General features: G+C 54.8%; 4 protein-coding genes across 4 annotated transcripts; 2 read left to right on the top strand and 2 right to left on the bottom strand.

Moving 5' to 3' along the window:
- Positions 1-130: 130 nt before the first annotated feature.
- Positions 131-1,743, top strand: QC764_409320 (uncharacterized protein). Its single transcript, XM_062947216.1, has 2 exons — positions 131-933; positions 1,009-1,743. Exons 1-2 carry the CDS (start codon positions 463-465, stop codon positions 1,453-1,455), a joined length of 918 nt encoding a protein of 305 aa, XP_062800451.1. The 5' UTR covers positions 131-462; the 3' UTR covers positions 1,456-1,743.
- Positions 1,744-2,921: 1,178 nt separating this feature from the next.
- Positions 2,922-5,281, top strand: QC764_409330 (uncharacterized protein; the record flags this gene model as incomplete). The annotated part of the gene is made up of 4 exons (XM_062947218.1): positions 2,922-3,099; positions 3,196-4,056; positions 4,139-4,970; positions 5,098-5,281. 4 exons carry the CDS (start codon positions 2,922-2,924, stop codon positions 5,279-5,281), a joined length of 2,055 nt encoding a protein of 684 aa, XP_062800450.1.
- Positions 5,282-6,348: 1,067 nt separating this feature from the next.
- On the bottom strand, positions 6,349-8,316 carry QC764_409340 (uncharacterized protein; the record flags this gene model as incomplete). Its single annotated transcript, XM_062947219.1, has 1 exon — positions 6,349-8,316. The coding sequence occupies one exon, from the start codon at positions 8,314-8,316 to the stop codon at positions 6,349-6,351; it is 1,968 nt and encodes a 655-aa protein (XP_062800449.1).
- Positions 8,317-9,098: 782 nt separating this feature from the next.
- POT1 (3-ketoacyl-CoA thiolase with broad chain length specificity) lies at positions 9,099-11,126 on the bottom strand. Its single transcript, XM_062940576.1, has 3 exons — positions 10,770-11,126; positions 10,622-10,713; positions 9,099-10,561 (listed from the first exon to the last, which is right to left on the bottom strand). Exons 1-3 carry the CDS (start codon positions 10,774-10,776, stop codon positions 9,401-9,403), a joined length of 1,260 nt encoding a protein of 419 aa, XP_062800448.1. The 5' UTR covers positions 10,777-11,126; the 3' UTR covers positions 9,099-9,400.
- Positions 11,127-11,219: the final 93 nt, after the last annotated feature.

Here is an 11,219-nt window from a genome sequence, read left to right as displayed (position 1 = left end):
GTTTGCTCCCGTGACCCGATGCCCCTCCCGCTGTCGCACGTCCAACCCACCTTTGAACCACTCATTTTCACCAGTGTCGTTGGCCGGTTCGTGGGGGTCACACACACACACACACACACAAGTTTGCTGTGTGGCTGGATGGCAAATAACGCTAGTCTTCGGAGGTTGTTGATGTTTGGCGGGGGTTGTGAAGTTGAAGGGTTTTGGGGTTGTTACAAAAGTCAAAAGCACGGACCAGCTTTCGAGAAGCTGTAACTTGCCCCACTACTCCAAACCCAAGACCGGGAAAACACCGGGATAGTTTTCATTTTTTCGAGAACGGCGCGAGAGGGGCAAGGCGAATTGGGTGGGTGAAAGCTTCCGGGTTTGCGATTTGACGAGACGACGACGACAACAACCCTCCCGCTCCGTCGTCGACGACCATCCCACCCCACCACACACAAAACCGCGCATACAGCAACGATGCCCCCAAGGCTGAACCTCGCCTCGGCCTTCCGAGCCCTTTCTCTCCGGACCACCCCCGCCAGCCAGCAGCCGTTATTATCACAAAAGATTGCCGCCGCGGTGCCAAAGCTTGCCACGGTCCCAGTAGCGAGACGGTTTTATTCCGACAACCTCACCCCCGAGAACAACAACAATAACAACGATGATCAAGCACCCTCTTCCGAGCTAGCCCCCCCCAGATCAGAGGAGGAGGAAGTGGTCAGTCTCAGCCAACAACAACATAAAGAAGACAACCTCTATGCTCTGAACAGGCTGGAGCTGGTGGCGTACGGACTCAAACCATTTGACGCCGAGGAGGAGGGGCACAAGTACGGGTTGCCCAGCCTGCCGCTGCCGAGCGAGCTGCACAAGGATCATCGGTATGATGATGTGATGGGGCAGATCACGAGGTTGTTGATGAAGGATGGGAAGTTGTCCAAGGCTCAAAGAGTTCGTTTCTCCATCCCACGTCGGTTTGATATATATATATATATATATATATATATGCTGATATTTCTGTTCTAGGACATGGCAATGATCCTCAACCACCTCCGCACCTCCCCCCCACCAAAACTTAACCCTGCCCGTCCGTTGATTCCTGGTGCCCCGGCCCCGAATTTTCTTCCCCTCGATCCGGTGACTTACCTTCGTGTTGCGATTGATTCTGTCGCGCCGCTGGTGAAGATTAGGGGGTTTAGGGGTCTGGCGGGTGGTGGTAGGAATCTGGAGGTTCCTGCACCGTTGGCGGCGAGGCAGAGGAGGAGGACGGCGTTTGTGTGGATTTTGGACGCGGTGCAGAAGAGGAAGAGTAAGGGGTCGGGGAGGAAGATGTTTCCGACGAGGGTGGCCGAGGAGATTATTGCGGTTGTGGAGGGGAGGAGCGGGGTTTGGGACAAGAGGGCGCAGGTGCACAAGCTGGGGACGGCGACGAGAGCTAATTTGATGAATAATCAGATTAAGAACTTTTTGTAGGTTCTTGGGTGAGGCAAAGGGAGGGAGGAGATGGGGGAGACTTCTGCATGCATAAAAGGGGTCACATATGGATGGGTTGGTAGGTTGGGTGGTGGAAGGAGAGTGTACATTATTTTGTATCATGCAAATTACAAGACCGGTCCCGAGCATATGGGATACGCATTTTGAAAGGATGGGTCAGGAACTGTTCCAGAGAGATCGATCGATTGGGCTAGACACTAAGGGTGGTAGATATGCAAGTGAAAGTCAAAGTCAAAGTCGGATGGGGATCGTATGTATAAGGCTGAGATGACAGGTTGAGTTTCGATAGACTTTGGCCAGTAGCCTTGTGCCGTTTTCTAAACGCTTGACGACTCGACTCAGATGCTCGGCGGTATGGCGCAGCAGCCGCGTAGTCTCTCGGCTCCTATCCGTGGGGTTGTTGCGGGGGGAGGGGAGGGAGGCAGTGCTATCATGCGGGTGGATTCGTCTATGGAAAATTGTAGTGTCTGACGTCTTTGTTACACCGGGATGGGAGGTCTTACTACCGTGAACGATCAGACTGGGCATAGGATGTTAGGAAAGGCTGTGTCAACTCAACGCGGGGTCGTCCTCTCGTGCCAATACCAGCCGAAGAAGAAGAAAAACAAGATTCCAGTTACACAGCCCAGAGTCTTGGTTTTCATTGGCTTTGGGAAGCTCTCGTGAGGTGGTCTAAGACGGCGCCTCCGAACCCCACGCTCGGCGAACAGCAAGTTTGGACTTTGGTCGGCGGCGGCAAAACCACAAGGTTCCGCTGCCACTTCGTCAGAGCTTCCCAGAGCTCTCTCTCCCTTCCCACCCCGCACATCGTCATTCAATCAGGCCACAGGGCACGAGATGCTATAGCCCGCTGACTCTGCGCTCTTACCGCCCAGACACGAGGGCATGTATTCACTTGATAGTAGCTCTGGCAGTGGGGTGATAAGGAACAGCTGCAAAAGAGAAAAAAAAACGACGGTTATCACTTGAACAAGCAAGGATTTCATAAACTGCACCTCTTTGGGACAATGGCCGCAAGCTATATCCGCAGACATTCTGCAGCTGGTGAGGTAGCTTGGGTCTTGGCGCTCTGGGCCGAGTCGTAACTCCTCTTCGGGGGCGTCTTGGCAGCGTCTTCAGCGGGACGACGCCCCGCCATCTGATCTTGGTTTTACCGTTTGACAAAGACCAAATATCGTGTCGGATTTCTTGTCCTTCTCCCGTTGACACCGACCGACTCGACCAACTTTTTTTCTTTTTCACTATTTTGTTGCCTGCCTGTTTGACAACGCTACACACTACGAATACACACACAACTCTGCATTCTTTTCAATCTGATCTCGAAGAAAGCCGTGACCCCTTGATTTGAAACTGCTGCCACCCACTCGTTGTATACATACCTTACAGACCACACTTCGAACAAACAGTACACCAGAACAAAAAACCACCAGCAACTGTCACTCACTATGGCTAGGCACCAACCAATGTCGATGGAGGCGATGCTCGACGAAGAGCGGAGGGAAGTGCTTGCGCTGCTCGAGGGGCCCCAAGCATCACGACCAAGCAGAGCCCCAAGCAGCATAGGAGGCCGGTCGCCATCTCCCTTCACGCCGCGATCCCCAGTGCGGTCCATGTTAGACATTGGTGACGAACCTCCTTCTCCTGGCCTCCTCTATCCTCCTTCCCCTCCCTCTACCCGCTCCACGTCGAGTTATCATACTAAGACCTCCTCTCCTATAGCGCCTGTTAGAAGCATGCTCGATGTCGACACCCCTCCTCCCGCGCCAGTACGAAGCATGTTGGATGTGGACTCCCCACCAAGCCAGAAGCATGTTCTTAGCACACCCTCTTCGCCAATCGAACACACCGGCTCTCGAAGCCTTCTTGCCCCAGCCCCGTCTGGGCACCCCCGGAGCATGTCCGATGCCGCCATGAGACCCGCCGACTTTGGCCCCCGGGCCAACCCTCGACACGACCCAACACTCGACTACCAATTTGGAGGAATCATCACAAACCATGCAGGCGCCGCCATGCCGAAAAGAGTGACGATGGGCGGGAAGCGCTCCAGCGCCATGGCAGAAGTTATGAGAGGCAACGATGTGTCGGGGCTTGTTCTCCCTGGCGATCGTGGCCGTCACTCGATTGCTGGACCGGCGTACAGCAGCCGAAAAGCCGGGAACAAATCCAAGTCTCCCACCAACAGACTAGGGGTGCGCTCTCACTCGCCTGCCTTGCTCGGGCGAAATCTCAGCCCGGCCGGGCGCGCCATGCTTGGGGATAACCAGACTGTCGACTACAACAATGCGTACCGCCGCTTATCAGATGCCGCCTTGGCTAGGTCCGGGGGCTCGCTGGGTGAGCTCGGGAGAAGGAAGAAGTCGGATGATGGGTCTAGTAACGGCAGACTCGCCAAGGACTATCTGGGACCTGATGGGGAGTTTGTCGAGGAAAGCAGTGACGATAGCGGAGGAAACTCTTCGGAGGAAGACGAGCGGGGTAGGAAGGCCGCTCGAAGCTTTGATAAGAAGCCGCAGGGCAGCTCGGAATCACCGGAGGCTAAGAGGCAGGTGCGGAGCTTGCTTGCGGCTGCGGAGGAGGAACGTAGGTCGATTGCTGATACCCACCTGTCAGTTTGACTGGATACTGGGATTCCGTTGACTAACTTGAATTCGGTATACCATAGGGATCCATGTTGCCTCTTCCCAGCCGGCTCACAAATACAGGTCTTTGCTGGACGAACCTTCAATTACTGTTACGAATCCATCCGGCGAGAAGGAACGGGTCAAACACAGCAGCAAGAACGTCATTCACCCAGCGACCAGCTTCGACACGCCGCCTAGCGGGACGCACACGCCAATGTATACCGACACGGAAGAGGACATCTCGGACATCAAGAGGGCGCAAAAGATGTCCTTTGCCATGACGCAGGTGATGGAAACGCCCGAGTCCCACAGGACGATCCAGATTATTACCAGAGGCGACTATGCTAAGCTTGTCAAGGACGCCGAGGAGGAACACCGACCTGCGAGGAAGTATTTGGTTGCTACGGATATGAGTGACGAGTCTACCCATGCGCTCGAGTGGGCTATTGGGACTGTGCTCCGGGATGGCGACACGCTGCTTGCCATTTACTGCGTGGACGAGGATGCTGGGATTGAGGCGAATCCGAACTCGGTGGTGCCGGATGAGTCCAAGGCGATGAAGGAGCAAGCGGCTGCCATCACCGCCGTGACGAACAATACCAGGCAGCCTGCTACACCGGGGGGGACTGCACTGCCTCTTAGGATCTCTTCGCTGGGTCACCAGGCGAGCGAGGTTAGTTTGAGCCCTGCGCCGTCGAGCATGGAGAGGAGCAAAGCGGAGGAGGAGAGGTATAGGGCGGTGAAGGATATCGGGGACAGAGCGATGAAGCTGCTGAGGAAGACGCGGTTGCAGGTCAGGGTGATTGTGGAGGTGCTGCACTGCAAGAACCCGAAGCATTTGATCACGGAGGTGATTGATTTGGTGAACCCGACGTTGGTGATTTTGGGGAGCAGGGGGAGGAGTGCTCTCAAGGGGCAAGTTTTTCCCCCCTTTTTGTTTTTTTTGTTTTTTTTTTCTCGCCTGATGAAAAGAAGAATGTTGCTAATATGGGGAAAACAGAGTGATACTTGGCTCTTTTTCGAACTATTTGGTAACTAAGAGTTCGGTTCCGGTCATGGTGGCGAGGAAGAAGCTTAGGAAGCAGAGCAAGTACAAGAAGATTGCCGCCGGGGCGAGCCAGCACCAGGTGAACAATATTAACAACCCCACGGCGAGGAGTTTGGCGCAGGCCAAGATTGATTAGAAATCATGGCCTTGGAGGGATGATCAGTATTGAGAGAGGAGCTAGGAGTTGGGGTTCGGGGTATGGAGGGGGAACGTACAGGAATTAGCGGACTTGCTGTTGTTTTATTAACCTGTGACTGTTGTGGGCATTTGGTAATGACGTTGATGATCAAAACAAGCGGTTTTTTTTTCTTGTTACAAGGAAACAAAGTATATATTATCAGTCTTCTCTGTTTGGGCTTTCATTTCATTTTTGCTGGGGGGGGAGGGGGCTTCTTGAGGAGACAGTGGAAGTTGGGTGTTGTGAGTTTTGAGAGGCAAAGCGAGTGATGTTTTTTTTGGGGGGAGGGGGAGGCGGAGGGGGAAGTTAAGGAGGGTAATGGGCTGGAGGAGAGTAAATATGAATATACTATGGTTCTCTCTCTCTCTTGTGGTGTGTTGTGATGAAGTGTGATGAATGGTATGTATGATGACTTTGCGAGGTGGAAAGAAAAACACGAAGTACGTCACACATCAAGGTCCCCATCAACCCGAGTGATCACTTGAAGCTTGGGACATACCAAAAAGAACATCACGAAAGGAAAAAAGAGACACTGCTCCAAGTGGTGGTCATAATCAAGTTTTGCTCCTTTCCCCCTTATAGCCATCTATCTATATATACAGCCTGACATGCCCATCACCCAGTGTCATTAATCCCACACCAAGAATTCTTAAGGCAAAAAAAAAAAAAAAAATCATATTTCATTCCCCAATTCCATGTTCGCTGTCAAAAAACACAAAAGCAACACCCCCCAAATAATCTCAAAAGAATAACTCGCTATTCTCCCCATCAACCTAAAAACTATCCCACCCACCCACACCCACCCCCCATAACATCCCTCAAGGGGCTTGTGGGAGATATCTCTAAACACCCGACAAAGGCCTCTCAACCAGCAAATCCTTCGGGGGCTCCGCATTAGAGAGCCCTCCCCTCTCCTCCTCCTCGACAGTCTCCAAGTTGCAAACCGACAAGCCCGACCCCCTTGGCTGTTGAGATGATGACCCCCGTGGTGCAACCAATGTCTCCTCCCGCTCAGCCACGGCTCTCTATTCCTGGCTCGCGCTCAAATCCATGCTCTGATTCCACATCATCTCCAGCTGCGCCCTCGTCGCGGCATCGTTCCCGCCATCCACCAGACTGGCACCGCTCAGTCTCCCCTTTCCACCACCACCTCCGTTACCACCACCCAACCCATCATCAGTCCCCAAACTGCTCGCCGCGCTCTCCCCAACCCTCAACCCGCTGGCCGCTCTACTCGGCGGCCTAGTGCCCCCTGCTTCAACAGCCAACCTCCCCAAATCTCCTCTTCTAGTGCTCGCAGCCCGACTAGGCGGCGGGATCCTCTGCGCCTTGATCTCCATCCCAGGCAGCTGCCAAATCCTCGCCACCGACCTCGCAATCGGATTCTGATGCCGTCTGACGCTCAAATACTGCATCCCCGTCTTCTCCAAAATCTTCCCATGCTTCGGGTTCGCCGTCCCATAATTCGAAGCAACCCCCCCACCACCCCCGGCAGCTCCCATGAGCAGGCTTGGTGCACCTCCACCACCAACAGGCACCATCGCCTGGCCCGAAGCAGTCGGCTCCAATCCCGAGCTGGCCCGTTGTAGATTCAGCTTCTGCTGCGTCCGGTTCATATCCCGCGGCACTACATAGCCGTTTCCGTTGCGCCTTGTCCTCGCCCCATTAGACTGGTGTTGAACCCCTTCCTCGTCGTCAGTATGTTGCTGTTGATCATATCTCCCCCCATTAAGCTGCTCATGCGCATGCGACAGACTCCCCATCGACCGCGGCCGACGCGGGATACCAGCGTCCGCCTTGCTGCCCAGCGCAGCTCGAGAAACACCCTCCTTGTTCGCAGCAGCAGCAACGATAAAAGAGTCAGCCGCTATGCCCGAGCCGGGCTCCTGGCTGCTCCCACCCACAAACCTCGACGTGAGCAGCTCCGCCCTCCCGCTGCTCCCAAGTCTGGGTCCCACCCCCCCCGCTAACTGCATCAGACTCGCCTCCCCGGGCGACATCCTCTGTGACGAACCCGGCCGTGTAGGCGGAGCAGACGGCAGTCTCGGCGCCGGCGGCCTAGGCGCAACAGCAATCTCGGTCGACATCTTCGGCGCAGCACCCTGAGAAGGAGCCCTGGACAATATCCGTGAAGTAATCGTATTAGCCAGCGTAGCGTTCCGGGTAAAACTACTGTCCGCACTATGCAGTCCGCTCCCACTCTCGGGCGGCGCCTGTTGTTTACTCGCAATATCTCGAAGCGACGTGGGAGACGGAGGCGACGCTACAACTGTAGGTAGTTGCTTATTCTGTATTTCGTTCGTCGGGGGAGGAGGAGGAGGATTCGGATTCGTCGGCTGTCCGTTCCCACCAATAGTAGAACCTCGTCTCGAAAGCAACGGTGAAGCAGAAGTGCTAGCATCAACCCATTCCCCGTCGTCCTGACTATCGTCTTCCTGCTCGTCGTCTCCCAGATTAAAATGAACCTTGGAACCCCCCCGCGAAGATTTGAGTTTGTTCACGTTTGGATTCGAGACGGTATGTCGATGCAGACTCGTCGTAGACTTGCTCTTCTTCCCCACATCCGCCTGGGACCGATTGCGCTTCAGGTTCGTCTGCGACACGTTCTTTTGTATGTGATTGGATGACGTGGTAGCATCCCCGGTGAGCTTCAGCTCCGAGGTTGCTCGGCGATGGTGGTGACGTTTCGACACCAAAGTCAGTCCCTCCCCGTCTTTATCTGGTGAAATCGAGCCGCTGCCGTGTTGTCGGTGGTGATTGTTCAGTTTGGTCGTTGAGGCTGTTGCACCACCGTGGTGCTTGTGAAGACCCTTGGAAGACGGCACTCGCGCATGCAGCCGTGAGCCACCACCCACAATGTGCTTTTGGCTCTTGACACGGTGATGCGGTTGCACCGTGGTGTGTTGCTGTGTTTGATCGCTGCTGTCGAAATGAATCATGGATGGCCGTTTTGATTGGCCGGCACCCGGCGCCTCATTATTCTCTCTCGCCATGACAGGCCCTTTTGCTGCGCCCTATTTCGACCTAACGTCCCCTTTTTTTTTTCTGTCCTTCCGAGACAGTTTCCTGCACCACCTGCCGCGGGGCACTTCAAAGAAACCTGTCCGGCTCTGAAAAGACGCACTGTGAACAACACCTTCTTCCCTAGGCCGTTCACAGCCTTGCTGGCTCTAAAGCCTGTGTGGGGTCAACAAAGCCGGTAACGGCGTAGTGCCAATGTATATTTCTCCCCCTCCAACCTTCAATTCGTCATAGAGCACCGGAGTACGAGTAACGGGGGAGTATGCAGGGTTTCGAAACTTGCAGGGCTCGCAAAAACCGTAATCGGATTTGTCTCGAATATCGAATCGTGAATATCGGGGCGTGTAACCAATCGAACGCCGAGAATCCTAGACCTTGCACCGTGAACCGCAGGACCGGGAAGCTTTGAGAACTGGAGGGTACCAGGATATAAATCGATGCCGAGGATTTGATGGGTTTTCCGTGAACGCTGCAGAAATGTCGAGGTTGAAAACTACTAGACAAATGGAGATATTGAACTCCACGAAAAGGTCCGGAAGCGACTGGACTGGCCTTCTAGTAATTCCGATTGAGAAAGAGGACTCGCATCCCCCAGAGCGGTGACGGCACCCCAGAACAATACAAGGTTTCTGATTGGCCAGCTTTCAAGCCATCCCCACTACGTCTCCTACCCCACACAGTAATTATCCACCATTCTGTCAGTTACTTCTCGACTTCTCGAGGCCAATGAACTTGCTCCTGATAAATTCACATGCAGAAAAAACAACGCTCCAAAAGATAATGCCTTGTAACTGTGTGTATTTGTGGAAGCACACAGTTGAACTCTTGCCTCTCCAATACTGTAGCTACCTAAGGTATAACCAACTCTGTTCCCTGTTCCTTTGAAATTGCCCTCTACAGTTACACAGCCAGACGAACGTGACGACACAACGGCCTCCTCTCATTAATCGAGTAATACAAAAAGGAAAAAAAATATCATGAAAAATGCCCAAAATGATTTCGCTTGCCAAACCAAAAATGAATGATGATTTTTGTTCAATCCTTTCCTTCTTCCACTTACTCGGCAACCCAGACAGCAGCCATACCCATACCAGTACCAATGCACATGGAAGTGACACCAATCTTCTGGTTTGTCCTCTTGAGCTCATAGAGGAGAGTGGACACCTGTCTGGCACCGGTGCAGCCGAGAGGGTGGCCGAAAGCAATGGCACCACCCTTGGGGTTGATCTTCTCAGCAGGGATGCCAAGCTCGTTGGCGCAGAAGAGGCACTGAGAGGCGAAAGCCTCGTTGATCTCAAAGATGTCAACGTCCTCCTTGGTGATGCCAGTGAGCTCGAACACCTTGGGGATGGCCTTCCAGGGGCCGAGACCCATGAGAAGAGGGGGCACACCAACGATGGAAGCGTTGACGTACTTGCCGAGGATGGTCTGGCCGAGCTTCTCGGCGGTGGAGCGCTTCATGAGGAGAACGGCGGCGGCACCGTCGGAAACCTGGGAGGCGTTGCCGGCATGGATGCTGCCGTCCTTGGCGAAGGCAGCACGGATCTTGCCGAGGGACTCGACGGTGACACCCTCGCGGATGCCATCGTCCTTGTCGACGACAATCTCCTTGGTCTCGCCGGACTTGGGGTCCTCGTACTTGACCTTGAGGGGAGCGATCTCCTCCTTGAAGAGACCAGCCTTCTGGGCCTTGACGGCCTTCTGGAAGGAGGCAGCAGCGAACTGATCCTGGACGGCACGGGTGACGCCCTTGGCCTTGGCCATCTGCTCAGAGAGGACACCCATGGGGACCTTGCAGTTGGCAGCCTCGGGGTGGCTCTCGAGGAGCTCGGAGAACTCGGTCACGGCGCCGGGGCCATACTGAGTGGACATGGACTCGACACCGGCGCCGATGCCGACCTCGATCTGGCCGGAGCGGATGGCGTTGGCAATATCAACGCAGGCCTGGAGACCGGAAGAGCACTGGCGGTTGAGGGTGTGGACGGCGGTGGAGTCGGGGAAGCCGGCAACGAGAGCGGCAGCGCGCATCTCGGTGGCGCCACCACCGGGGGCGAGGACGGTGCCGACAACGATATCCTCGACCAGGGCGGGGTTGATCTTGGAGCGCTCGATGATGGACTTGAGGGCACCAGCCATCAGGTCGGCGGCGGCTGTGTCCTTGAAGCTACCCTTTCCACCTCTTGTGATGGCCGTCCGGAGGGCAGCGGTAACGACAATCTGTTGAACAAGGTATGTCAGTTATGCGCCGCGGTTGTCATGTGTCCAGGTCAAACTCACATCATCGGGGTTCTTCTCCAGGAGCTTGGCCTTGCCGCCTGCGGAGGCGCCGCCGGAGATCTGGTTGCCCAGCTGAGAAAGTCTGTCGAGAGCTTCACCACGGAATGTCAGCCGTCACGCGCCGGTCATCGGTAGGAAGTCTACTCACCACCCATTGTTGCGGTTTGTGGATCTTGTAACGAGCCAAGGGACTTGGAAAAGTGGTGGAACAAGGAGTTATACAGGGTCAGAAGTTGTAGGGCACAACAAAGAGAAGGGAAGGATAGTTTTTAAAAGGTAGTGGCACGACAAACAGAGAAACGGATGGACGGGGGCGGGGGTTGGAGATGGTTATAATTCAAAAAGATACCTCGGAGTAGCGGTTGTTTCCCTCGCTGAACACAACAGCCAAGGTCGAAAAGCGCATTCCACAGCGAAACTGTCCACCCACGGCGCCCGCGTGAGGCGAGGTTTCGCTGCCGTGTGCTCCGTGGCCAGCCGCGGGTCCAGGTGATGTCAGAAAAAGGCCGAGGCATAGCCAAATACGGCCTAGTGCGACCCGGGGTGCGTTTTCCTCTGATGCATCCAGCTCCTTTCACATGCAAGATGTTTTCCGCCG

Source organism: Podospora pseudoanserina, chromosome 4, assembly GCF_035222485.1.
Source record: "Podospora pseudoanserina strain CBS 124.78 chromosome 4, whole genome shotgun sequence".
Taxonomy (NCBI): Eukaryota; Fungi; Ascomycota; class Sordariomycetes; order Sordariales; family Podosporaceae; genus Podospora; species Podospora pseudoanserina.
The sequence above is the reverse complement of the archived record's forward strand: the minus strand, read 5'-3'. Positions and strand labels throughout refer to the sequence as shown.

What these genes read in the sequence shown, in the direction of transcription:
- POT1 (XM_062940576.1), bottom strand. An exon ending in TGGAGAAGAACCCCGATGAT is followed by an intron (nt 10,562 to 10,621) that starts GTGAGTTTGACC and finishes CTTGTTCAACAG; the next exon opens with ATTGTCGTTACCGCTGCCCT.
- QC764_409320 (XM_062947216.1), top strand. Translation starts at nt 463, where the DNA reads ATGCCCCCAAGGCTGAACCTCGCCTCGGCCTTCCGAGCCCTTTCTCTC. An exon ending in AGTTGTCCAAGGCTCAAAGA is followed by an intron (nt 934 to 1,008) that starts GTTCGTTTCTCC and finishes TTTCTGTTCTAG; the next exon opens with GACATGGCAATGATCCTCAA.